The sequence below is a fragment of the Haliotis cracherodii genome, unplaced genomic scaffold (assembly GCF_022045235.1).
Source record: "Haliotis cracherodii isolate W230 unplaced genomic scaffold, xgHalCrac1.p SCAF_7, whole genome shotgun sequence".
In the NCBI taxonomy this organism is placed as follows: domain Eukaryota; kingdom Metazoa; phylum Mollusca; class Gastropoda; order Lepetellida; family Haliotidae; genus Haliotis; species Haliotis cracherodii.
In genome coordinates this window covers 58,980,801-59,007,672 of record NW_027266330.1, presented here as the reverse complement: position 1 = coordinate 59,007,672, position 26,872 = coordinate 58,980,801, and the positions used below count along the sequence as shown (strand labels likewise).

At 40.9% G+C, this 26,872-nt stretch overlaps 2 protein-coding genes and 3 pseudogenes across 2 annotated transcripts; 3 read left to right on the top strand and 2 right to left on the bottom strand.

The window, feature by feature from the left end:
* The first annotated feature begins 435 nt into the window (after positions 1-435).
* LOC139447336 (E3 ubiquitin-protein ligase TRIM33-like) lies at positions 436-6,661 on the top strand. Its single transcript, XM_071228639.1, has 6 exons — positions 436-1,558; positions 1,676-1,734; positions 2,322-2,426; positions 2,724-2,796; positions 3,595-3,663; positions 5,839-6,661. The coding sequence occupies exons 1-6, from the start codon at positions 436-438 to the stop codon at positions 6,492-6,494; spliced, it is 2,085 nt and encodes a 694-aa protein (XP_071084740.1). The 3' UTR covers positions 6,495-6,661.
* A 704-nt stretch (positions 6,662-7,365) lies between these two features.
* Positions 7,366-9,900, top strand: LOC139449043 (putative nuclease HARBI1; annotated as a pseudogene).
* Positions 9,901-10,630: 730 nt separating this feature from the next.
* Positions 10,631-14,977, bottom strand: LOC139449042 (nuclear apoptosis-inducing factor 1-like). Its single transcript, XM_071230514.1, has 6 exons — positions 14,965-14,977; positions 12,460-12,639; positions 12,024-12,125; positions 11,480-11,633; positions 11,014-11,095; positions 10,631-10,982 (listed from the first exon to the last, which is right to left on the bottom strand). The coding sequence occupies exons 1-6, from the start codon at positions 14,975-14,977 to the stop codon at positions 10,746-10,748; spliced, it is 768 nt and encodes a 255-aa protein (XP_071086615.1). The 3' UTR covers positions 10,631-10,745.
* Positions 14,860-22,203, bottom strand: LOC139447097 (uncharacterized; annotated as a pseudogene).
* Positions 22,204-23,350: 1,147 nt separating this feature from the next.
* On the top strand, positions 23,351-26,023 carry LOC139449041 (uncharacterized; annotated as a pseudogene).
* Positions 26,024-26,872: the final 849 nt, after the last annotated feature.

Below are 26,872 nucleotides of genomic sequence, written 5' to 3'. Positions count from 1 at the left end.
CACAATCATAGGTTTCTGGCGTGCCCAAGGGACGCAACTTTGTGTCACGAATCGCGGCGCCTTAGATGATTGGGCGACCCGTGCCTCTAATTATGTGTGACATAGAATTGATATGAACATATGATTTGGGTTGATTGTGATAGGAGAAATTTAATTGAAAAGTAGATGTTTTAAGGAAACAGTTTGTATTTTCATACAAAATAACAGTGTCTATAAATGACAGAGAAATGAGCCTATTAGAGTGAGTAAGAGAAGCTCAACAGGACCAAAATGCTTGTCTGAGGGATCAACGCAGCCAGTGACCAGATGGTTACAACATTGTTCCATGCATTGCATAGAAGGTCTCAGAAAACCCCCATAAAATTAGCCAATTCCATTGACAAATAATACATATTCAGAGAGACTCAAGTGGATGTTTCACACCACAAACGTCGCATGGTTATGCATCCTACACACATACAATTGACATATGTATCTCAGTATTATTTTGTGTCTTTCAGAATGGACACCTTCCCGAAGTGTTCCGTCTGTCATAAGGAGTTAACACTGAAAGGTCCAGTCCCCTACTTACTGCCCTGTCTACACGCCGTGTGTGAGAAGTGTGTGACATCTGCGGCTGGCGGTGTGATATCATGCTCTACATGTCAGAGGGAGGTCAACCTCACAGACACAAGTCTCCAGAAGGATGCAGTCAGACAGAAGGAAATATTCCACCTGACAGTCAAACATCGCCCCACAGAGCTCCTCTGTACACATGAAGATGACGGGAACCAGGCTGTGTGTTGGTGTCAGGGGTGTGAAGAGTTCCTCTGCGAATACTGCCAGAACATGCACAGCAGCTTCAAACTTTCCAGAAATCATGCTGTGCATAACTTAAGGGATATAACCCCGCAAAACCTTGAAAATGGAACCAATTGCAGCATTCACGAACGGTATCCACTCGATTTGTTTGACAAAAGCTGCAACATGTGTATCTGTTCCCAATGTAAGAGAGGAAAGCACGCGGATCACAAGGCTGGTTACCTGGATGAAGCTGCTGAAGAAGTTACACAGCGGATTGAACAACACAGGAAAGATCTGTCGGCGTTACTGTCTCGTCAGGAAACACACCTTCAGAGCATCAGACAAGAAACACAGTTGACCAACAGGACACAGGACACATTGAGGAAGACAATAGAACATACTTTCCGGTCTTTAAGATCACAACTTGACCAGAGGGAGAAGGAACTCCTGATTGATCTTGAAAGTCAGACGAGGGAAACCAAGGCAACTCTACATGCTCTTGAAGCCTCATGTGAAGAGCATCATGCAAGATGCACCGACATTTCAGGTTACATCCGAAAATGTCTTCTCTATGCTTCCAAATCAGTCCTCCTGCAGCTGGAGACCACTGTTGAGGGGATGACTCGGACCTGCCTAGAAACTGCTTCACCCGAAACACATGATGTACCTGAAGCTGTCTTCAACACCAATGGCTTGTCCAAACTGAAATCAGATATGTCTGGATTTGGTAACATCACTGTCTTGAAAGAAGATTCAGAAGGGGGAACACCTGAGGGTATGCATCTTAAAAAGTTACTGTGCATTATCAATGTGTTTCATCTGTTTCATGGTGTGTTTTAATTGAAGCATTGTCCTGTCACTCTGTATTCACACTTTGCTTCTACAATTACAGATAAGCAAACACAAACTGATGATGACTATTTGGCGGACCTGGAACAGAAACACGAAATGGTATGTCTAATCATGAAGGGATACACGTAGACATAGGCACACAGTCATCAATCGTTTTATATTTGATTCATATTGCCTGAATATCTAAGAAGTCAATATCAGAAAAACTGAACTGATCAAAGATTTGTTTTTGTTTGTTTAACGCCGCACTCAGAAATATTTCAGCTACATGACGGCGGTCTGTAAATAATTGAGTCTGGACCATACAATCCTGTGATTGACATCATGAGCATCGATCCACGCAATTGGGATATGATGACATGCTTCAACCAAGTCAGCGAGCCTGTCCACCCGATCCCGTTAGTCGCGTCTTACGGCAAGCATAGTCGCCTTTTACGGCAAGCATAGTCGCCTTTTACGGCAAGCATAGTCGCCTTTTACGGCAAGCATAGTCGCCTTTTACGGCAAGCATAGTCGCCTGATCAAAGTAGTACTACAAGGACTTTGCAGGTCCAGTCAACTGATGGACATCTTAATGACACAATAATGATATGATTGTAATTGAAAGAATATATTGTTACTGTTTCATTAATAAGAGTTCATGTACAGCCTCTTACTATGACCCAAAGGTGTATTTTACCTTTCAGGAGCTGGCAAAGCTGAAGTCAGATATTGCTTCAGACAATGAAAGAACTGAACAACTTCAGCAGCTAACAGACAAGTTGAATGCCGAAGGAAACAACATGAAATTGGTTTGTATATCATGTTGTCACACTCACTGAGAAGAGAATGGTGAGATTGTATAGTTGTTGATACTTCAGAATTGTCAGATAGAGATGGAATTGGTTTAAATACATGTGCATCCCGTAAAGACATCTACCAGCTATTACCCTGTTGCTTGTCTTGTCCAGACTTGATATTGCTGAAGTTCCTGTCACAAGTTGAAGGAGTTTACAACGTCAACACAACTATTTGCATGTACTCTTACTATCAATAATAAAATCGTATTTGGCATATATTTACTTCCTATTCCCTTTTCTTATTTGTAGATGCTAGCCGAGAAAGATCAAAGCTGCCAGGTCGCCTTAGAAACCATGAATCGTCTACAAACATCCTTGATTGGTAGGTACACCAGTACTGTCTGTATTCTGTTACAGATAATGGTCCTGTTTTCACTTCCTGTTTGTGGTCTGTTCCTTGTAATGGTCTTATCTCCTATAGGACGTACATTTTAGACAATGGCCTAAATGGACGAATTATAATTTGCGCTCCAAATAAAAAGACCCAGCAGTATGTTACCCATCTCTCTAGGCAAGAGCGTTAGCTGAATGTAAAATGTCCAGTTTCCATCCTTGTCAAATTGTAGGCTCGATCGTAACACCACCAGCGGCTATTTCGTGTTATATCCCCTCTATGTCCCTGGCCTCCTCTTCACCAATCGGATTTAACCTCACATATCGCTTACATTTGCTTTAATCAAAATGGCGGCGCCAAGTCAAGACGATCTATTCGATAACCAAGATCTTTCTTGAATAAAAAGGGTCTTGCTTGGCGAAGTGCTTCACAACACGTGAGCACTTGGGTTAAAATCATGAAACGATTTGGAATATTTCTGTTGACGGCATGTTGACAGTACACATACTTTGCAAATCCTGCAATCGACCGAAATCTGCACGGCATTTGATGAAGCGGATGTCGATGTCGTTACGCGATTTTGATTGGACTATGCACAGACATAGTTAGTCCAACCATTTCATAACTCCATATTTCCAACATAGTACGGCAAGGATGGAAACTGGACCTATATAGTCTGTTAACTCTCTTGCCTCGGGAAGATGTATGTGACCCAGTATGTGACCCGGTATGTGACCCAAGTACTCCTGAGTCTACACACAACTTTAGGCTATTGTTGTCTTGCAGGTTTCCCAACTGAAGGTTGTGTTCATCTGCTGAAGACAGGTGTAGCAGACAGACGCATGGTCCTGCATTGTGAGTACCTAAACTCAGGATCAAAAGAAAGTTTACATGGACAATTTTGAATAACCAAAAAATGAATGCAGTCAAATGTTTGTAACATGATGCAAATAATTGCCCCAAACACAGCACACTCGCTTCCAAAGAACCAAGACCATGCAGCCGTCGATGCATGTGCTGCGACCAAAAAAAACGTAAACATGTTTTATAATATTATACCACTGAAAACAAACAGGGCCCCGAAATCATTCAAACCAGCCATTATTAGTATTTTAAATGTTTATCTGTTTAATACTTTTTTACAGTTTGCTGTGCACAAATCTAATCCTGTTATTATCTATTTTATTTAAGTTTACTATTGCTGTGATATAAATACATATACTTAAAAATACCAATCCTTGTCGTCACATTGATAGTGTTTAATTTTCTACATGTTTCTAGTCGTGGTTATATTAGTAAGTGTCTTTTTTCCTTATGTACATGCTAGTATTGTAATATCATATATTTTCTTTTTTGCATATTTAGTGCTAATCAACTGTACGATATCAATTTCCCTTGGAATAATAAGGCCTTATCTTATCTTATTATATTCTGGTAAACTTAAGTTGTTTCTGATTTGTTGACAAATACAAGCAGAGTTAGACAATGTCTCGTCATATGAGGGTTCGAATACCAAAATAAGGATCAATGTTTTCAGAAGGGGTAAAGCTGGTATGAGGAAGATATGTATTTATAAAAAAAAATATGTTAATCATATATTTTCATAGAAGACCCGGGGGTCTCACCAGCAAACCTTACTCCATGCAGTTTTTCCTGAAAATTGAGGATAGTATGATGTCACAGAGGTTTATTATCCCACGTCACGAAGTAGGGTGGGGGATATTGGAAAGGAGGCCGTCCGTCCGTTTTTCCGCCCGTCCGCCAGCTTCTCAAATGGGATACAGTTTCTCAAAAACTATTATAGTCAGAGAAATGAAATTTACACACTTATTTTACTGGTCATGATCTCAGATGGGTTCGAAAATTGGTGTCAACAATTCATTATACTGCGTGAATTGGGACACGTATTCTCAGAAACTACAGACCTTACATGAATGGAATTTTGCAAGTCTCTAAAGACTGGGTTCACAAATTTGTCTCCTCATTAATACTTTTAGAGAGTCATGGCCCTAGCTCCGTGTTTTTTTCAAATAAGTGCATACTTTGTGCAATTGGGACAAGTTTTCACAGAAACTTCTGAAGTCACTCGAATGAAAGTTTGCAGACTTATCTAAAGGATACTTGTCAAGACTAAGTTCGAAAAATGGTCCCATAAATTCGCAGATTCGCTGTGCAGAGTTGCGTCCCTTGGACACGCCAGAAGCCTATGATTGTGGGTTCGAATCCCGGTTCGCACCGATTATGTTTCGAGGTTTGTCAGCACCATAGCTCGTGGGTTTACCCGAGGTGGTAAACGTCTGAGACCTGCATCACTTCGGGCTTTCCTCCCACATTAAGCTGACACGCCGCGATATAACTGGAATACTGTTCAAAGCGGCGTTAAATCCAACGCACTCACTCACACACCCCTGGCGGGGAGAGATGACATTGTTTTCATTTTAGTGTAGAGGTGATCTTCCTCATAATTAACAGAATGTCCCTTGTATATTGTGTTATGGTATGTGTCCTGTACTGATAATACTGCCTGTCTACTATCTCCCTACGTCAACCCGCCGAGACACGTGGGTACACAAGCCCCGACATTGCGACACTAGGTCACGTGACACTGTGATCTTATCATTGTTTGACATGCAATCTACATGTCCCTCATTATACCGCGTTGACTCGTATGTTTGGCCCTGAATCGATTGTTTTACAGACCACCGTCATATAACTGTAATATTGCAACGTAAGGCGGTAAACAACAAACAAACAAACAAACAAACATATACCAGACCCGTTAAGAACTACATTTACATTCGGGTCAAAGTATTGTCAGTTAGTCCAATGTAAACACAAATCATATGTCCAAATGTAATAAACATAGGGTTATATTTTCGTAAACTGCAATGCGATTATATTACGCTATTTATATATCAGGACAGCGTACTAAGCTGTCAATTCCAAGCATGTAAATATCATTATAGACCGAAACTGTCACTATATTTGTCTCATGTTTATGCACATGGAAACTACATTCATATTTTGTAGGTTTACGCCTGAAGTATGACAAAGACAGAGCCAATCTCGACTGGGTCCACATCAACACAGAAGGAGACCTGGTCAACAGGAAGTCGGACACCAGACCTGCAGGGGAGGGGAGACTGAAGGAGTATGAGGGCACATGTAGCACTGCCCCCCTCCCCCGGGCTGGCTGTCCCCAGTACTGGGAGATGAAATCCAGGGTCAGCCTTGATGAAACACTCATAGGGAACTTGCTCATTCTGGAGGTTGGTGTGTGCCAGGAGGAGCAGAGGGACGTGTATCATTGGCTAGGTGGAAGTCCCGGCTCCTACAGCATGACCGTCTTCCACTGTCGTACACACGGCGGGATATGCAGGAGGACATGGAAGGAGGGGAAGTATGTGCTGTGTCTGCCTGACACTCTCCCCAACACAGCAGGGGCATCACACACACTACATTACGGTGTCGTCTATGATGACGCCAGGAAGAAGATTGTCTTCATTGATGTGAAGGAGAATAAAGTGATGTCGACGTTAGACAATGTAGACACGAGTCAGCCACTGTGGCCGATGTTCGGGGTGTATAACCCAGATCTCCTCACTGTCAGCATGACACTTGTAGTGGGCAGCGACATCAACATGACAGAGGAGAAGAAAGCAATGATTGTCAAGGCACTGTCGTGATGGTGATTATGAACACAATGTGAATGTCAAGGGGTTGGGATTTTTATCAGTTATCAAACTGAATTAAATAAACTCAATAAATATCATCACGGTAAGGGGAGATAACTCCTGCTGGCTTTGTTACCATATGCTGTCCTCAATTCCTCAGCTGAACTCACCCAGGCGACTAAAGGGATCTTGCTGACTTGGTTGATGCATGTCATCGATCCAATTGTGTAGATCGATGCGCTTGATGTCAATCACTGGACTGTCTGGTCCAGACTCGATTATTTACAGACTGCCGCCATATAGCCGGATGGGGGCACGGGTGGCCCAGTCGTCTAAGGCGCAGCGATTCGCTGTGCAGAGTTGCACCTATGATTGTGGGTTCGAATCCCGGTTCGCCCCAATTATGTTTCTAGGTTTGTCAGCACCATACCCATGCTAATGGGTTTCACCGAAGTGGTAAACGTCTAAAACCTGCATGACTTCTGGCTTTACTCCCAAATTAAGCCGACACACTGCGATATGACTGTAATAATGTTCAAAGCGGTGTTAAAACCAACTCACTCACTCACTCACTCACTCACCCATATAGCTGGAATATTGCTGAGTGCGGCGTTAAACAACAAACAAACAAACAAACAAACAAACAAACAAACCGTGTTACAGGACTCGTCCTTCGGCTTCAGCCCCATCACCACCCTTGGTTACAAAAATTGTTTGTTGGTTTTGTTAACCTCTGTATATGTATATGTGATGCCTTGCTATATCAAGATTTGATCACTTGCTTAATAAAGCCACTTCTGTAATGAAACGTCTCACTTAAAGAATGAAAAGAAGTTGAAATCCATCAGTCAACTCTGTCTTCTTGTGTTTTGTAGACGTGTGCATGACATTATCACGGACGAACATTGAGAAAAGGATCGCAAATCGTGAGAGTTCATATTTAGAGACACGTGGGCAATATTTCTTTGTTTGTTTATTGTTTAACGCCGCACTCATTGCCCATCAATCAAGGACATTGATAGAGAGAGACCACCTGTGAAGATCCGCGCTAGAATAGGTCTTCAGCAACACACGTTTAACAACACACAAACAAATCAGTCAGCATCCTCAGCTCAGTCGGCATCAACTGAATGCATCTACAGTCATCACCCTGTGGGGACCCGGGGTAGAATGTGTCCCTTGCACCCCATTGCTGATCGTAAGAGGCGACCGAATTGGGCTACTCGTTTGCCGTGGGTTGCGCCCCTTTGTCAGCAGAGGAAGGGTTTTGTTTGGTTTGTTTGTTGCTTAACGCTGCACTCAGCAGTATTACAGGTGTATGACGGCAGTCGGTAAATACTTGAGTCTGGACCAGAAAATCCAGTGATTAATATCATGAGCATCTATCCACGCAATTGGGATCGATGACATGCATTGCAGAGGAAACGGTTCTTGTGGTTGAGGGCGCCGGAATCGGCAATAGTGGTCCTTAGTCAAACATGCCACTTTGACTCTTACTTTGCCTAGACAGGTGGTAGGATGGGCCCGGTCCTGTCAATCGGCTGGGGCGGTATTCACAAAGCTTCTTAGAATTTTCTTAAGCCTTAAGAATTCTTAAATCCACAAAGAAATCTTAGTTTCCCTAACAACCAACTAAAGTTTTAAGAAATTCCTTAAGTCATATTCACAGAGCTTCTCAGTGCTTAGTTCTTTGCTTAAGTTTAAGATACCTCATGAGCTTACTTAAGTCCTTAAGAATTAAGGTATTTGTTTAAGGTATTGTACAAACCACCGCTAGACGAGATGTACTGCAAATATATTCTGACAAAGAACTAATCAGAAGATACAGGTTAAACAAAAGTGGTATTGAATATGTGACTGTTTTAATTGCTGATAAAATATGTCCTAGCACCTCTCGTTCTCATGCCATGACAGGAACTGAAAAGGTTGTAGCAAAGCTACGTTATTTCGCTACAGGCCAAATGCAATTATGCAACGGGGATGACTTGGGTCTTTCCCAATCGTCGGTCAGTCGGGCGATAGAGCAGACAGTGTCAGCTTTGTCCGACCCCGAGATAGCATCCCAGTTTATTCACTTTCCGACAACACAGGGTTGCATTCGTCAGAATCAAGAGGCGTTTTACAACATCGCTCACTTCCCTGGCGTTGTTGGAGTGATTTATGGATCCCATGTGCAGATTATTGCTCCATCTGTCGACGAACCCTCATATGTAAGTCGTAAACAGTACCACAGTATAAACACACAGATTGTATTTGATCCAAACAACATGATAATTGACCTTGTTGCGAAGTGGCCAGGCTCGAAACGACTCGAGAATACTCACCGAAAGCGGACTTCATATTTTATTTGAACGACACATCGTGCCAACCGGATGTCACCTACTTGGAGATAGTGGCTACCCCTGCAGAAACTGGCTGCTTACTCCGTACCTGAGACCAAATCCTGGCTCACAGACATCGTACAATCGGTAATATTCTCCTACAATCGTGAACACGCAATCGTAATGAGAGTTATCCCCCTTCAAAATTACAAAAGTGAGAATTGGTTGTTGTGAAAAGTGTAAGTGTTCAAATGTGAAAAGATATTTGGTTGTGCATATATATATCGAAAGTGAACATTAAGAAATTACCCATATAAAAATATGAAATATATTTAATGACAGATAAGCCAGAAAAACAGAAATAAATTCAATCATTTTAATATTGTTTAAAAAAAAAAAAAAAAAATTCTAAAAATATATATCTTAAGGTCAATGTGTAAAATGTGAATCACTTTTTACAAAGTATAAAAAAGCCTAAATATTTCAGTCATTATATCAAGTGACTAAAACATCTGTCCATTCACTTAAAAGACTGGATAATCGTTATTGGAGTTCAAAAGGGCTTAGACACTTCACAATAATTATTGACTACTCATGTTCAATCACTAAGTGATGAAATAGAGCATAATAATGTTTGGATTTCATTATTATTATAAATGAAATGGACAGATTTTTTACACAATTTGTAAAATAACTGAAACAAATTTGTGGAAATTCCTTATGGAACACATTGACTGTAATACACACATATCTTTAAATTGTTGTGTGGGTGCGTGTGTATTAGATGGGTTCTGAACTTGTTTTCCAGAGCACATAAAAGGACCCGAAGTGTCGTGGAAAGAGGTATAGGCCAGCTCAAGAGACGGTTCCATGTCTTACATGGAGAGATTCGCCTTTCTCCATTTAAGGCATGTAAAATCATAACATGTTGTGGAATTCTGCATAACATCTGCAAGATAAGGAATATCCCATTACCTGACAGTGAGTCCAATGTTCCGGATGACGACATGACAGCCCCCTACAGAGAGAGAGATATTCCTGGCCACAACTTGACCTTCAGGAATCACTTTGCAAACACTCACTTTCAGTGTGAGTGATAATTCTTCTTTTAATTGAGTAAAACCACTATTTAATGAATTATATTCAACAACAAAAAATTTCAGTAAATAAACAGTATATTTTAACAAATAAGAGTATAAGAATCAGTTGATAGGGTTTACCTTTTTTCAAAAATAATTCACAAACAATTTATTACAACTGGTTAATGAAATAAATATTGTTACTATTATTGTTAAATATGATATATAATTTGTGAATCTCAAGGATCATTAGAAATGCTCAAGGGTTCATTTGCAATGCATTTTCCCAGTTTACGTACCCGGTATATGAAAATACATTTATCTTCTTGTAAGAAACATTTTATGACAGACAGATTTTATTGTAGTAAATTCAAAAGACAATAGTACATAAAGTCTTCAATACAAAATCATTCTTGTTGAAAGTTATACACGTTTAAATTCTTCCTGCATTTCTTATACATATTTCAGAAATTGAGCAAATACATGTTGTAATACATATCACAATTTCATGGAAGTAACTGGCCCTGTATGTCATATCAAATACAGTGACACAGAATAAGATATTCATCCTCACTGGCCACAATCCTTTTTAGCACTGATAAACATACCTGTCAGGTGATAGTCTCAACAAATTATGACATGTTATCAATGTATCTATTGATAGAAATGACATTTCACACACTGTTACCTCACACATTAACCAATATTATATTATTGAAGATAAATTTAAACTGAAAAGGAGTATGGTTCTGTCAAAATAGGTTTCACATCTTTCTCTTCAAAGAATACATTACATTTTGAAAACATATGGTAAACTCTCTGGCCTTAAAAAGTGATATGCATACATGGTATAGATATAAATTCTATTCATTCTGCAGTTTTGTAAGTTGAATTTCCATAATTTTCTTCTTAATACTTAAACAATCAGTTTCAAGTTTAAGTTTCTTGTAGAGTAGCTCATCATAGCTTTCCCCCAACAGGAAAGTTTGTCGCGAGGACTTTGGCTCCTGGACTGTGCTCCATCGTGCTGGTCTCTTCATGGATCCCTGTGCTGAGGAGGCGGTGTCTGGCACTGATGGTTCCGGCTGAGGAGGCGGTATCTGGCACTGATGGTTCCGGATGTGAAGGCACAGACACTGTCGATGCAGTAGGGACAGCTCCTCCCATGGCCTGGAGTGTCTGCAAGTCAAGTGCTGCCATGTCACTGTATTCACTGTATATAAATGGACAGAAACTGTTTTAGTCATTGTTATTTTTGAGAATCTATGTATCTGAATAGGGTAAAAATATGAGGTAATATTCAGTTTCAAACACATGGAGTCATCACTAATTTTTAATGATTCCTTCAAATACTTTTCACCACAATCTTGCACTTTGCAGGATTTGTTTAGGTGGATAATCAAGATTGGTTATTCTCTGTTATTTATGTGTTTTATAATTTTATATGGATGCTTTTATAGTTATGTGTATGACCACTTATACACAGGAGGTACTTTGCTAACATAATAGTTTTTCATAGCAAATCATTTCAGTAGTGTTATGCTACCTGAATGATTATACTCACTACAAGGGCAAGGGAATACATCAGTAGAATTACCTTGCATTAACTGTGTCAGAAAGGCTGACCACCTGTAGGAGGGATGTGTCCATGGCTGATGGGATTCCGGATATGGATACATTATTCTGCCTCAGAATATCCCACACTACCTCGGATGTGGCACTCAAAGTAGGGCATGGTGATGGACCACCACCTGTCGAAGTAAAAATTATTTTTACTTACATCAGAAAAATTGAGAAAGTTTTATTTCGAATCAATGTGTTAAATAATACTAAAGTAACAATTGAAGACAACCTTACAATTTGTTTCAAATTTAGGAATCTCTATAAATATGCACATTCATCATGACTAACCTACGAATTGTATATACATATGTAAATTCAAACTTTTAAGAATTGATTATACACTGTATGGGACCCCAAAATGTACTTAAAGACACCAAATACAAATATTTTTACTTGAAAGCTAGCATAGACAATAATTGTAACACATTAAGATTAAATGTATCTCAGATCTGGTGATTTATGCACTGTAAAACTACTATTACAGTTCAGTGTTGCAAAATGTGAACTACAATAATTACCTGTGCTGATAACACCTTGCTTGTACCTTGCAATTTCTCCCCTGGCTTTACTTTGGATGTTATGCCATTTCTTTTCCACCTCCTCTGGGGCTCTGATGCATCCTATGATTTACATAAAAATATTCAATTCTCAATTGTTTAATGTAAATTTCAGAAATAAACGAATAGGTACTGGATGTGACACTGTAATATAACTGATAACATGTACAATAACATTTATTTTTTTCTTTCCTTGAAAATAAATTTATGTTAAATAAAATATAGATCTAATACAATACAATCTAGTTCTATCCCAAAAAATCCTTCCGATTTTTATGTGCGTTACTGCTGTGAAAATTTGCAAAATACTTAAATCTTGAATAACAATAGAATTTTGAACATTATTTGAATCTTAATATATTTCAATACCAAAAACTATCTTTATGGTGTGCCGTACCTGGAAAGGCTGCGTTGATCGTGTGGGTCAAATCCACCCACTTTTCCTTTTTCTTTTGAGCTGTCACGCCTGCCCCGAACTTTCCTAATAAAACCGCTTTGTTTTCGTCAACAAGTTTCGTCAGCAGAAGGTTTTGGTCCTCAGACCAGTTGGGTTTTCGCTTTTCGTCAGTTTTCAACACTGAAGAGTGGTGTTTTGTTGCTATTTATAGATAAGGGAATCTCCAAAACGTCACTCAAAAGGTGTTAAGAATATTCTTAGTCAAAACTTTACATCCCAAGATGCAACGGGGTAGACTAAGAAAACTCTTAGATATTATACTAATACTTTGCTAAGAATCATGCTTAGACTGTTTGTGAATTGATACTTAAGATTTTTTCTTAGCTAAGAATTTTTTAGAAAACTTAAGTCAATTACTAAGAAATTCTAAGAAGCTTTGTGAATACCGCCCCTGGTTATGCTAAGCCCTGGGCACTTATTGTGCACGTTTTGCAGATTGCTGAAGGAGGTGACAAAACTATGACCCAAGGATGAGTGATTGATATGAAAAATGCTGAAAGTATTGAGGACAGGGGAGGTGTCAAAGCTAAGGGTTGGGGAGGGGGATATCATCCCATCGCGATGCTGGATTTCAGCTATTGTAACTGGTTTCTAGTAGTCACTGAAAACATCAAGGCTAAGTTTAACAGAGAATACTGAATATATGGAAGATAATTTTAGCACCTTTCGGTGACATATTGCCAATGAACTGAGACCACTAGCGTTGAGATTGACAACAGATCAGGTCAATAACATTGTATTGGAGGCACAAGGAGAACTGCAATCGCAGTGTAACAACAAACGGAGTTGGACATGGACTTTTGTTTGTTCTGTTTGTTGTCTCCGCAATATTCCAGCTGTGTGACGGCGGTCTGTAAATAATCGTGTCTGGACCAGACAATCCAGGGATTGACATGAGCATCAATCCACGCAATTGGGATTCAGACAGACAGTTTATTCAGTATGCAATATGGCCCATAGTACTGTTCAGTTTTAACAGGTACATAAAAATCAACGTGAGTCTCAATACATGTTTCAAATACATTGCTAAAGATTTGATAACATTGATAATTGATCATTAATTGATTGTCTTTGTCTGTAGATAGAAACTTTAATCTAAATGTAATATTTTTCACATATTAAAAGAACATGAAACTCGTCTTCAATCTCCTGGTTGGTACAGTTAGAACATATACAATTTTCAAAATCACTATCCTTGGTTCTACGATATTTATTGACAAGGAAGTTATGGAGAGATATTTTAACTTTACAAAGAGCTCTCAATAGAGTTTTATCTTGTAATATACTAAATATTTTTTTCTGGTTGTAACAATGATTTGATACCATCATTATGCTGAAGAGGAAAGAGGAAGTTTGAAGAGGAAACTTGTTGGTGCCAGTTTTGCTGAAATATATCTAATAATCTTTGGATAAATGTATATTTTTTAATGTTTTTTTTCATTACCAGTGTCATGTGAGATCCATACAAAGTGTCAACGGGCATGTTGACGGGGAATTAGCTCTTGGAGGAATAAAGAACAAAATTGACATCACTGTCCCGGAACGCTTTATGCACAACATGTAAACAATAAACAACAATTGCACAATGAGTGGAATACCTGCTCTGACAACACAAACTAACCGATGAGCGGACCTTCCAGCTCAGGCGTACATGAGGTGAGCGGAGCTACAGCTCAACCTCAGGACGTTTCCTACGAGCGGCACATTCTGCTCGAGGTCGTCTTTACACCCATGCTCGGAATACCAAGCTTGACTAACACCTTGTAATGGTAACACATATATAGTAATGAACAACAATGGACAGACAAAAAGAGACAGTGACGTTGCTTTGGACATTGGACATATGGGCGTGATGAACCGACACAGTTCAGGGGATGACCAATCAAGGCAATAAATGCCATACTATATATAGCAGTAGTTACAGGGACCTAGAAGTGTGTCATACCCGGAGGCTCCACCAAATTAACAACGCTTGTGGTCTGACGTTGATTAATGAATAATTTGCATACTCGTATATGCAAGGGGCCGACGTATGATCCCCACAACTTACAGTGATCCCCAAGTTAAAGTCGCCACAACATGACCCCCACAACTCACAGTGTTCCCCAAGTTAAAGTCGCAACACCCTGACCCCCACAACTCACAGTGTTCCCCAAGCATGAATCGCAACACACTGATCACTATCACTATAACTTGGGGAACACTGTGAGTTGTGGGGATCAGGGTGTTGCGATATATGCTTGGGGATTACTGTGAGTTGTGGGGGTCATGGTGTGCCCGAAGTTATAGTCACCACACCCTGATCCCCATAACTCACAGTGATCCCCAAGTTATCATCGCCACACCCTGACCTCCACAACTCACAGCGTTCCCTAAGTTATAGTTGTCACACCCAGACCCCCACAACTCACAGCGTGCCCCAAGTTATAGTCGCCACAACCTGACCTCCACAACTCATAGTGATCCCTAAGATATAGTCGCCACACCTTGACCTCCACAATTCACAGCGTGCCCCTAATTATAGTCACATTCTGACACCTACAACTCACAGTGTTCCCCAAGCTGGAGTCGCCACACTCCTGACCCCTGCGACCTGGGGCTGTACGTAGTCATCATCTGGGCACCTCAATAGTCGCTGCTTCATACAGGTGATAACACTGTCCATCTGACTGAAACAAAGCACGGAACATTCACTTGTTATCACCTGCTAATTCATTCCCATTTTATTCGTTCGTCATTCATCAATGTGTGAATCGATTTTCCCTGAGGTTAAACCTCGATACCAGTGTATAAATATGATATGAGTAAGTGTTCAAAATATACAGTCACAGTTACGCTGTGACTGTCACCTGTCCACTTTGGGATAGTGTCAAGACACACGTGTCCTTACGGGCAGTGTCTGGACACCTGTCTACTTACGGGCAATGTCGGGACACCTGTGTACTTACGGGCACTGTCGGGACACCTGTGTACTTACGGGCAATGTCGAGACACCTGTGTACGTACGGGCAATGTCGAGACACATGTTTACTTCCGGCCATGTCAGGACACCTATGTACTTACGGGCAGTGTCGACACACCTATGTACTTGAAGGACAGTGTCGGGACACCTGGGTACTTACAGGCAATTTCGGGACAACTGTTTACTTAAAGGACAGTGTCGGGACACCTTTTTTACTAGAAGGCAATGTCGGGACACCTGTGTACTTACGGACAATGTAGGGACACCTGTTTACTTAAAGCACATTGTCGGGACACATGTGTACTTACGGCCATGTAGGGACACCTATGTACTTACGGGCAGTGTCAGGACCTCTGTGTACTTGAAGGACAGTGTCGAGACATCTGTGTACTTGAAGGCAAATGTCAGGACACCTATGTACTTACGGGCAGTGTCAGGACACCTGTATACTTGAAGGACAGTGTCGAGACATCTTTGTACTTGCAGGAAATGTTGGGACAACTGTGTACTTCAAGGATAGTGTCGAGACACCTGTGTACTTGCGGGCAGTGTCGACACACCAGTGTAAAAAGTAAAGGACAGTGTCGGGACACCTGTGTACTTACTCACAGTGTTGAGAAAGGTACTCCTCCGTAAAGTGTTCCCTGGGTTGGAGACCCGCCCGCACGTAGAACGTCCTGAAGTCAGCCTGCATCATGTACACCACACACAGCACGAGGGACTCGGCGAAACCTGGGGTAGGAGATAGCTGACGAATATGTGAGAGCAATACCAATTACCCTCGAGTCGTATCGGCCAATACACCTACAGTCTCATCATTAGACCTAAGAGAACAGGTATTGTATTGACGGGTACCCCAAGCCAATAACGACCAATCTCTTACCCCGCCTTTACGTAAGGGATTGGTTGTGTGGGGGTGGGGGTGGGGGTGAGGGTGTAAACATTTATTTTCCTTTCCTTAAATATCAAGTTTTCGCAAAACATCTGACTAAAGAAACAAAATATTCACAAAACCCTGGACATATAATATCATTTTTTCTCCAGCACACTTACCCATGAATAACATACTGCGTTCATATGCACTATTTACATACCTGTGCAATTTGACATACGTAATTAAAAAGTTAACACTTATCACAGATTTGACTATTATCACCATGGCCAAATTCCAAGGGAGCTGGGTGAGTGAGTGAGTGAGTGAATTGGATTTAGCAGTACTGTAAAGTACGTTTATAACGGACTCGCTTATTACGAACTGACCGATATAACGAACTTAATTTTAGTCCCGGATATTTGTTGTATATATGCTGTATATATGTTTGTAACGAACTGTTATAAGGAGTAAAATAAGTGGTCCCTTTGTGTTCGTTATAACCATAGTTTACTGTATATAAACCCTGTGACAGTGTGTCAGCTTAATGTGGGATGAAACCCGGTGTGACACATGTCGTGTACCACCTTGGAGAAACCCACGAGGACGGGGATGTTGCTGACAAACCAAGAATCATAATTGGAATGAGTCTGGGATTCGAACCCACGGCTTGCGGATCCTTAGAAAACCAAGAAGTATAGACCGTGATTGACGTACAAGTGTCGTTGATCATCTTCTTCATTTCGTCCACTTGCCCCGTGGTCGTCATGAACGTCCAACCAAACGTCGTCTCACGGTTCTCAAACGACTTCTTCTGAACACATAGGAACAGTGTCTGCAACATGTCGTATGTCACCTGTCTGTTTGTTGGGTGACAGAAGCCGGTGACAGATATTATGAAGTGAAGTGAAATGGGGTTAATCGTCGCGTTCAAGATTATATCACTAATGTGCGTGTGCGTGCGCGCGTGTGTGTTCATGTGCCTGCCTGCGTGTATGTGTGACTGCTGGACTGATGTCTGGACTTGACTCTGAACCGATCAGTCCTTGTTTTATCCCTTTAATGATAAGCGCAGGTAGGATAACAACACGTACGATCTTTTAACGTCATTTGGAACGTTGTGGCAGGGAATCGAAGATATTATGAGCACCATCCCACGCCGCCAGGGTATGAAGAAACGTTACCAGCTAAATCAAGGAACTTGACTTATCGATGCAATAGAGTGAGCAAGATTACTCGATCCTATCAAGTTACTGATATATTCCACCCCACGGCCAAACGGCGTTGTGAAAGTGTTGTCAGTGTTTGTTTGCTTGTTTGTTTGTTTGTTGTTTAACGACGCACTCAGCAATATTCAAGCTATATGACTAAGGTCTGTAAATAATCGAGTCTGGACCAGACAATCCAGTGATTGATATCATGAGCATCGATCCAAGAAATTGGGATACGATGACATGCATCAATCAAGTCATTGAGCCTGACCATCTGATAAACCGATTACGCATTGAAGCTTGACTGTACGATTATCAGATTAAATATTTTTACGTTTTCAGACTGTACTGATTTTGCACCTGCATATTTCAGAGAACAGTTTTGACCAACATGACTTCGCGTTTTGATCTCGTTTGATCACTGTAGTAGCCTTGTCAAAAGCGAAATGTTTACAATCATTACTACCAGTAGTATTAAGGCTACAATTGTTGTGCTACTGTTGTATTCAGGTAAACACACACAAGCATGTACCCACACGCACCTGCATTTCGACTTAACCCCAGTGTAGTCATCTGCTTCGCGGAGGAGGAGGTCGACGTCAGAGCCGCAGCTGTCCAACATGACGTCATGCAATGTCGTGGAGGAGATGGTGGGAAGGGATGCTGTGGACAAAGAGAGACAATTCAGTAAAGTAACCACTATCCGTGGTTTTGTGTGAGTGAGGTTCTGCAGGTGTGCATGTAATGCAGGTCTTATATTTACTACTTTGGTGAAACCCCCGAGCAGGGAATGTGCTATTGGTATCAAGGTGCAACTGCAGAGTCTTAGAAGACTTAGCCTCCTCCATGGATTTAGTGTTATAATCAAGAGTCCCTGACCACATCTTGACTGACATTGCGGGTTCTGCTACTCTTACATAATTCTTACATTTGTTGCAATTCGGGCTGAAGAAAAACAGGAAAAAGAGAGAATCATTTTGTCGACAAAATTAGATTTATTCAGAATAAAGGTGAACAATTACACTCCATCTGTAGGATAAAGCACTTCCGAAGGTGTTTAATATATTTAAAACCTGCTTTCGCGGCATAAAACAGAGAGGCATCAGGATAAGTGTTTTGAAAATGTCAATCATTAGATTGTCTGGTCCAGACTCGACTATTTACAGACCGCTGTCATATAACTGGAAAATTGCCGAGTGTGGTGTCAAACAACAAACAAACAAAACACTTGCATACACTAACATTTAAATATAGTAACGTCCACCTCCCTGTTTACATCCAATAGTACTTAATTTTTTACAACTGATTATTGCGGAAACACAATGCTGTGAAAAAACTCAGCAGAAACACTGTAATACAGTTACAGCACTGTTTAACAACATATTACATTGCCATAACAGTAGTAAGCTATTTTCAGACACATCGGATGCCGTTCTCAACTAAAAGCACTCACACGTGACAATGTAACTCTCCCATTGGCCCGAGTTGCCTGTGCAATCATCTACATTCATATTTCACTCACTATTTCCCTACTGTACATTAGTGTCTCCAAGACAGAAGAGAATGAATTACGAAATCCAACTCAAGCCTTGAATGATCCGGCAAGTTCAGGATGCCTCAGCTCTAGGAATTAAGTATTGTTCTGGGCTCCATCTAGGAGTGAGTGAGTGAGTATGGTTTTACACCGCTTTTAGCAATATTTCAGCAATATCACGGCGGGGGACACCAGAAATGGGCTTCACACATTGTACCCATGTCGGGAATCGAACCCGCGTCTTCGGCGTGACGAGCGAAAGCTTTAACCACAAGGCTAACCGAACGCCCCTCCATTTAGGAGATAGACCTACTGTGTTTTGAAATTTGATGTAGTCCCACTGTAGAGTAGATACCTCTTATTTTAATTTGGAAACTGGGCGTTTTAGCGTCCTACCATGACGGCAATTGCCTCCAGTAAAAAAATAATAATCAAAACAAACGCATCTCATCCCTGAACATGGATGTGGCATAACTGGACCTACATCACAGTTACTCACTCTTCAAAGTTGTCAATATGGCTGCCAATGTTTACAGTTTCCGTGCCTCAGCAGACAGATTCAGAGGCAAGGTGACAACACCGATCTATGATGCGGTTCAACATCAACCTGGAGATTCACTGGGAATGAGCCTGCTGGTACAATGTGGTTGCCAATGGAACTGGAGTATGACCAACCAGCCGTCTTTTAGGCTGAAAACCGACTATTTTGACAGGAGGAATCTGCATGATTTGACCTGTCAATTTGAAGTTTTCCCAGATTCAAGAAAGCAAGATTCATTGTGACTATAGTGGCCAAGAAACAGTGGTTCGTGTATGAGTTTCTTAATTGTGCGTGTTCTGAAATCAATCACATCAAGTTGGATAAGTTGCGAGGATCAAGTGTGCTTTGACTTCAGTGATGTCGGGACATTGTTTTCGCCTATCGTAGGAGCGAGAGAATGTAGGACTGTTTTCTGAGGGACTTTTAAATCCTCTCCGGCCAAATCCTTTCAGTGGTGGTAGACGGAGATGGCAATGAATAAAAAGATATGTAAACAACATGCTGTCATGAAAAAAGTTTCTTTAAACATGTTTTATAATGTTTTATTTTACTGTCCTTGTCGGTTGTTTCAATGAGGAAATAGCCTGTCCTGATTCTGGTCCCTAACATTTCATGTGTATGGAAAAGTTATGCCTTCATTAAATCTTGTAATGGAATCAACGTAGCAGTCAGGGTTGCGGCCTAGAACGCCAAAAACATCCGCTATCAAACTACTGTATTTCCCTGGCCGTCTATTAATTTTGCGAGAGCCCTTGAATCGGCGTGTATTAGAGACCTGGCTTCTATTTGAGACCCAGCTTGAAATAGAAGAAATGTAGGTACGTTTTACAGTTCATATGGGGGTAATTTCTTTTATAAACCAATGTGTAGGCTATGGATGTATTTATATGCAAGTTTTTTGTGTGAAAAGGCTTAATATATTTGAAAGGGGTTTCCGTAGCAAAAACGAAACCTCTTTTTAACCGATAAGAATCAAGCATTCATCGATGTCATGGTAGAATTATAATTCATATGTTGTAGATGCTGTAAAACTTGATATTAACGCGAGCGAGAACTAAATGCAAAAAATGCGAGTGGTCTTTGCTCGCATTATTAAACATCGCATTTATATCAACATAAGACATTTTGGATAGCAGAAATACCAACTTAGACATACGTTGAAAACAAACAACTATGTATTCTACATCACTGTTTATTGAGCAGCACTTGTTACAAGAAGAAGAAGAGAAATTGTTTATTTTTGTCTCACCCATGGTCACATAAATACATTACGCCACAAGATAAAACATGGCCACCCATTCAGGGTTATGAGAGACATTTAACATATAAACAAATTATAAATTAAATCACATGTTTAAAAACATATAAATATTGGGTCACACGAGCAACCTGCACTTACAATATCAAATATTACCCACGATGTAAATATAACCTACAATACAATGCTTAAAGACGACCCGCAATGTAATATTCAGACACAAGTATATAAACAATGTCATTCAAACACTAATTACATCCTGTGAATTGTCACTGCTGGGGTCAAGACAAGCGTTCTACTCACTCATGTCATCACTGATCACACCTGCAAGTCCAGACAGACGCCACCCAACACAGTGTCTTTGCTCTTTGCGACTGCATCAAAGGCCGACACGAGTCAGCGCACACGTATTGTTTTAGCTGAAGTACTCTACTCAGCGCTAATAAGCTATGCTATTTGGTGTGTGATTGGATTAAGGTGAGGATTCTTCTGTAAACCTGACAGAGGACATTTTGTTTATATATAAATCCACTGATGCTTGAGAGGAGAGGGTGTCGCATTTTTGGCTAGGGGCCCACGGTCGCATTCTTTTGGAGAAGCATTGATTTCACGTTTTACCTATACTTGGAAATAATTTTGAAAATGCCTTATTATAATTCATAATATATCCCATAATAATGAGGAAAAATACTCTCTCACTCACTCACCAAACCACCAATCTACCGGACGAATCACTCACTCACACATTCACTCACCACTCACCAGATATTCCTGAGAGTTTTGTAAAGCAACATTATTTTTGAAAGATATTTTCCTTCCTACTCACCCTACCCATAAAGATTCGGGGTAGAATAAGACTTCAACAACCCTTGCTTGCCATAAATGGCGACTATGATTGTCGAAGGGTGGTCAGGCTCCCTGACCTGGCTGATGCATGTTATTGAATTCCAATTGCGTGGATCGATGCTCATGATGTTAATCACTGGATTGTCTGGTTCACACTCGATCATTTACAGACCGCTGTCACAAAGCTGGAATATTGCTGAGTGAGTCGTTAAACAACAAACAAACAAATCCTACCCACCCGTGACTAGTACCCAACAAAGCCACACCTAATCCAAGTCTCCGCCCTTCACACAAACACCTACCTGACGTCCACAGCTCAGTCCAAGTCCAGATCCCTCTCCCTCCTACATACATCAACGCCCTACACAACCTCTCTATGTAGGTCGTAGATGTAGGCAAAGACGTTGCAGTTACTTACCAAGACACGCGACCAACAGCAGGACCCTCCAGCATCCCGACATGATGCGACGTTCTTTTACCTGTCCGTCAGTCAGGGTACTCCTGCTGTACCTGTGTTGTACATGTGTTGTATCTGTGTTGTATATGGGTTGTACTGACTGGCAACACAAGTTATGTAACTGCACCTGACTCGGGCATGTATCAGTGTGTTCCGATTGGTTCACAGATTACCGTAGTTACCTGAAATGATTCAACCCACAATACCTAGAAACAATAGATTGCATTGTTGGTGCAGATTGTGTTTGTTGTCCTATACGACTGGTGCTGTAAACATGTCAGCAAACAAAGTCACACCAACCTACCCTCATGTCCCGCAATGATACAGGATGTCGGGAGGTCGCTATTCATTTCCCCCATCCCCCCCCACACACACACCCTATTTCACACAACCTTATTTATGAGTAGTAAGTAGTAAGCATCGGATGACGTCACTCATGACCGTGGTGTTATTTATTAATGCACTACTCCGATCATGAGAATTGAACAAAATTCGATTCGACGCTCAAAAGGTGCGATTTTAGGGGGTGTAAGAAACAGATTACTGCACTCGTGGCTGTCAGGTACCATTTATCTGACAACCCATTGTTTCGAAGCATATCTAACTCGCTTTCGCGCGTTAGATACGTTTTGAAATAACTCACTGTAAGACAAATGGTATCTGACAGACACTCGTATGGTAATCTCTATAGGACAAGGATTATAAATTGTTGCACATGCAGTATTATATATTTAATAGATATATGGACACAAGAGAGATGCAAATATCAAAGGTCATGCCGGGACTACTCTCAGTGTTTATTAACAAACATGGCGTCGCCCTTGTCATTCGGTGATCGAGTCTGAATATACCATCGGGAATCTGAAGAAATTACTTGGAGAATTGCTATCATTATCAAAAGAATAGTCTATTTACTGAAAATAAGAGTCTAACTGTGACGTGGTTAAGGTATTTTACAAGTTTTAGCTATTTTGGAGATTTTGCAAGAGAACTAGCCAAGCGGAATCAGTTTCCTTATCTGCGCTTGTAGATGTCTGCGTCTTAGAACCTTTCAACAAAGTAAAACAGTAGAATATGGCCGAAATATGGTCGAATTGTTACCTTGTTTCGTTTTGTCGATGTATGTACAACTGACTGCACTTCGTAACGTTATGACAGGACAGGCCGACTATCAACAACGTCTGACTGTGACAGTGACGTCTCGCAGACTAGGGTTAGAGTAGCTTCCCTTTGATAAAGGGCATTTACTCTATCGGACGGACCAATGAATAGCGGGGAAAGGCAAGTAAAATCAATTTGTGTACCGGTAGGCAATATATGTAGTTACGCCAGTGTATAAGAAACAGGTTTCAAATATCAGGCGATTTTAGTGAATGATGACTCGTTGGAAAGCTTTCCAAATTCTAAGACTTTTAATACAAAAGCCGTCACACCTATAAGGGGTTGTTAGGGAAATACAACCGTTTGAAAGTGTCCAAATTGACGTCAGAGGCTCCTGTAAGCCTGCTACCGTACGCGCATGCGCGAAACCATGGCGGTTCTTTTAACATAGCTAGATAGCCAACACTTTCAATGTTTCCAAAAGATTTCAAGAGATTTGGTCACTGCAAAATGCTTCAAATGACATGCACATTCACGCCCAAAACGAACGTTGAAATGTTTCTCAAACACACAATGCCAAACTCGCTTTCTTTCTCAGAGTCATGCATATGCTTCAAGTGGGGGCAGGGGTGGCCCTGTTGTCTAAGGCGCCGCGATTCTCTGTGCAGAGTTGTGTCACTTCGGCACGCCAGAAACCTATGATTGAGGGTTCGAATCCCAGTTCAGCCAAATTATGTTTCGAGGTTTGTCAGCACCATACCCGTGCTCGTGGGTTTCCCCGAAGTGGTAAACGTCTAAGACCTACATCACTTGGGGCTTTCCTCCCACATTAAGCTGACGCGCCGTGATATAACTGGAATACTGTTAAAAGCAGCGTTAAACCAAACTATCTGTGTTATATCCAACTCACTCACTCGCTCACATGCTTAAAGCTGTGAACTGGGGTAAATTTCCTGGCATGTGGATGTCAAGGCCACTATAAATTATTAGTTACAGTTGGATTGATTTTTGCGGGAAACATTTTATTGTTTACATTCTTCTTCTTTTCTCGAAAATAACTATTGGAGGCATCTGTGTACAATTACTGTGGAAGGATGCGTTTCACATGCTTCATGCGTGTTCAGTAGGGGAACAAAATAATTAATGTTATTATTAATGAATAAAATGCATTATTTGGGTAATCTTACATTATTCCAATTCAAGGGGCGTTCTCCCCATGCATTTGTGTTCCACGGTCAAAGGGAAGCTACTCTTCCCGGTTTAATAGAGCATGGGAAGCTACTCTTCCTGGTTTAATATTGCAAGGCACCTTATCAGTGTATTATTCAGGGACTGTTCTTCACATGCTCTAAACAAAGGGAAGTAACCCATGTTGCAGCTGAATTTAGTTGCTACATCCTCTTTTCATCCACACAACCACACAGGTAACACGTTTTTTAAATGGCGGAAACACTTACGTTAGAAGAAACATTTCTAATTCTCGTTTTTGTGACGTGAGTTATTATTGTGGTGAACGTTTTAGCTTTACCTATCCTCATGGAAAGTATTTCAAACAATGGACAATTTTGTTTTGGGGATGGAATCAAGGTTTTCAGTAACAACTGCAGCTATGAGAGTGCGTTTCATGGAGACAGGGAAAATGTCGGCAGCAGCGTGGCGGCAGCAGGGTAGCCGAAGCAGAGGTCCACGTTGTCCCAGAGTCTATCGACGATAACGCCTGTTACCACAACTCCTTCAGGAGGTGAGTTGGTGCAAATTGGTTTTTATCCCAATAGGCCTAATACATATAACCCTTTAGTTAACTCACAAATGTATCCTCCCGGAATTTGAAAATCATGTCCCTCAATCCCAGTATCATAACAATGCTCCTAGCATGGTTAGTAACCCAATTGCCCCTCATAATTCACACGTCATTCCCATGTTTCAAAATGTTGACATGTAAAATATGCCACCACCTACAACAACAGAAAGTGTGTATGATCACCTGGGTTGTAATGTTCCTGTCAGCATTAAAAAACAACAACAACAAAAACTATGGAATGGTGAGTACATCAATTTTCGCACTTTTGCTTAAACCAGACAGGGATGTGATGGATTATTTACAACTTCGGCAGTATTCATAAGTACAGATGGACAGCTGGAGTTGAGGCCCAAGTCTCAAGGCAAGAGAATCAGAACATTTTTGATTGGACAACAGCTTACACAACTTACATGAGTATTTATGTCCAGTGCAGGATGGACATGGTACAAGGTTCACTCAAACACATGAATACTGTCCGTTTAGCAGCGTCTAGTCATACTGGTTTGGGATGGAGAGCCTATGATGAACAATATCGTCTTCGCCAGGCTCGTGACCAGTCTCTACCATGGGGAAACTTGAATGTGGAATTGTGGATGTTGTTTGTACAGACACTTACCATCATCAGTTCAGTTCTGGGGTTTTCTGGTATACAAAACCGACACGTCAGCACATTTCAGGGCAAATTACGAGTCGACCGGCAATCAACACGTGTAACAACTTCAATCATGGCAAGTGTTTTAGACAAAAGTGCAATTGTCAACACAGCTGTTCCGCATGTGGAAGCGATGCCCATCCAGCCTGCAGATGTACATCAGCCAGCACTCCTTCCAGAGTTATACAAGCTCGGTCGAACATCAGTCAAGACACAGTTGATGGAACGAATGGACAAGCATTTTCCGGATCAGGTTCATTTTCTCGTTAATGGTTTCAAATATGGCTTCAAGCTAGGATATGATGGTACAGTGGTAGGTTCTGACAAGAAATGGCAAGAAATCTCAAATTTGTTAAAAATAATCATCTTATGTCACATTTAAAAATCCCAAAAGAGTTGGACTTGGGTATAATAGACTAAGCTCCTATACCATATGTTAAGGTTTCACGCTTGATTGGTCCCTAAGAGCGCTCCAGGAGATTGTAGATTAATACACCACCTATCTTTCCAGAAGGTCAGAGCGTAAAGGATTTTTTGGATGAATCAACATGTGAGTGCGTGTGCCGGAGATTAGCTATCTCATTCGTTAGATGCTATAGATCATATTTTGACACGTTTAAAGGTTAGATTAAAGGAGATGCAGTCGTTACTTGGTTTACTTAATTTCCTGTGCAACGCAGTTCCATCAGACAGATGTTTCCTCCGACGAATGATTAATGCAACATGTGGTAGGAAGCCTCACAACCACATACGATTGACAAAGGACATGAAGAGTGACCTAAGAGTTTGGCAGAGATTTTGAAGGAGTTCAATGTAGTTTCCATAATGAGATTAAAGTTTTCAAATGCTGATCTGGAGTTTTTATACTGACAGTGCTGGTGGTCAAGGCAAAGGTTTTGGTATTCATTTTGCCAGTCCATGGACCTGTGGAGCTTGGCCGAATCATTGGCTACAGCAGGGCTTTGTGACTAATATTACCTTCCTTGAGTATTTTCCCATCATAGTTGCAACTGTGATATGGGGTTCCGAGTTGCTCGAAAAAAGGGTCACATTCCATCTGACAACCAGGCAGTAGTCGAGATTATTAACAAGATGACCTCGAGTTCAGATCTAGTCACG

What these genes read in the sequence shown, in the direction of transcription:
- LOC139447336 (XM_071228639.1), top strand. Translation starts at nt 436, where the DNA reads ATGGTTATGCATCCTACACACATACAATTGACATATGTATCTCAGTAT. An exon ending in TGGAACAGAAACACGAAATG is followed by an intron (nt 1,735 to 2,321) that starts GTATGTCTAATC and finishes TTTACCTTTCAG; the next exon opens with GAGCTGGCAAAGCTGAAGTC. An exon ending in TCTACAAACATCCTTGATTG is followed by an intron (nt 2,797 to 3,594) that starts GTAGGTACACCA and finishes GTTGTCTTGCAG; the next exon opens with GTTTCCCAACTGAAGGTTGT.
- LOC139449042 (XM_071230514.1), bottom strand. An exon ending in GATCAACGCAGCCTTTCCAG is followed by an intron (nt 12,126 to 12,459) that starts GTACGGCACACC and finishes TGTAAATCATAG; the next exon opens with GATGCATCAGAGCCCCAGAG. An exon ending in TCTGACACAGTTAATGCAAG is followed by an intron (nt 11,096 to 11,479) that starts GTAATTCTACTG and finishes ATTTATATACAG; the next exon opens with TGAATACAGTGACATGGCAG.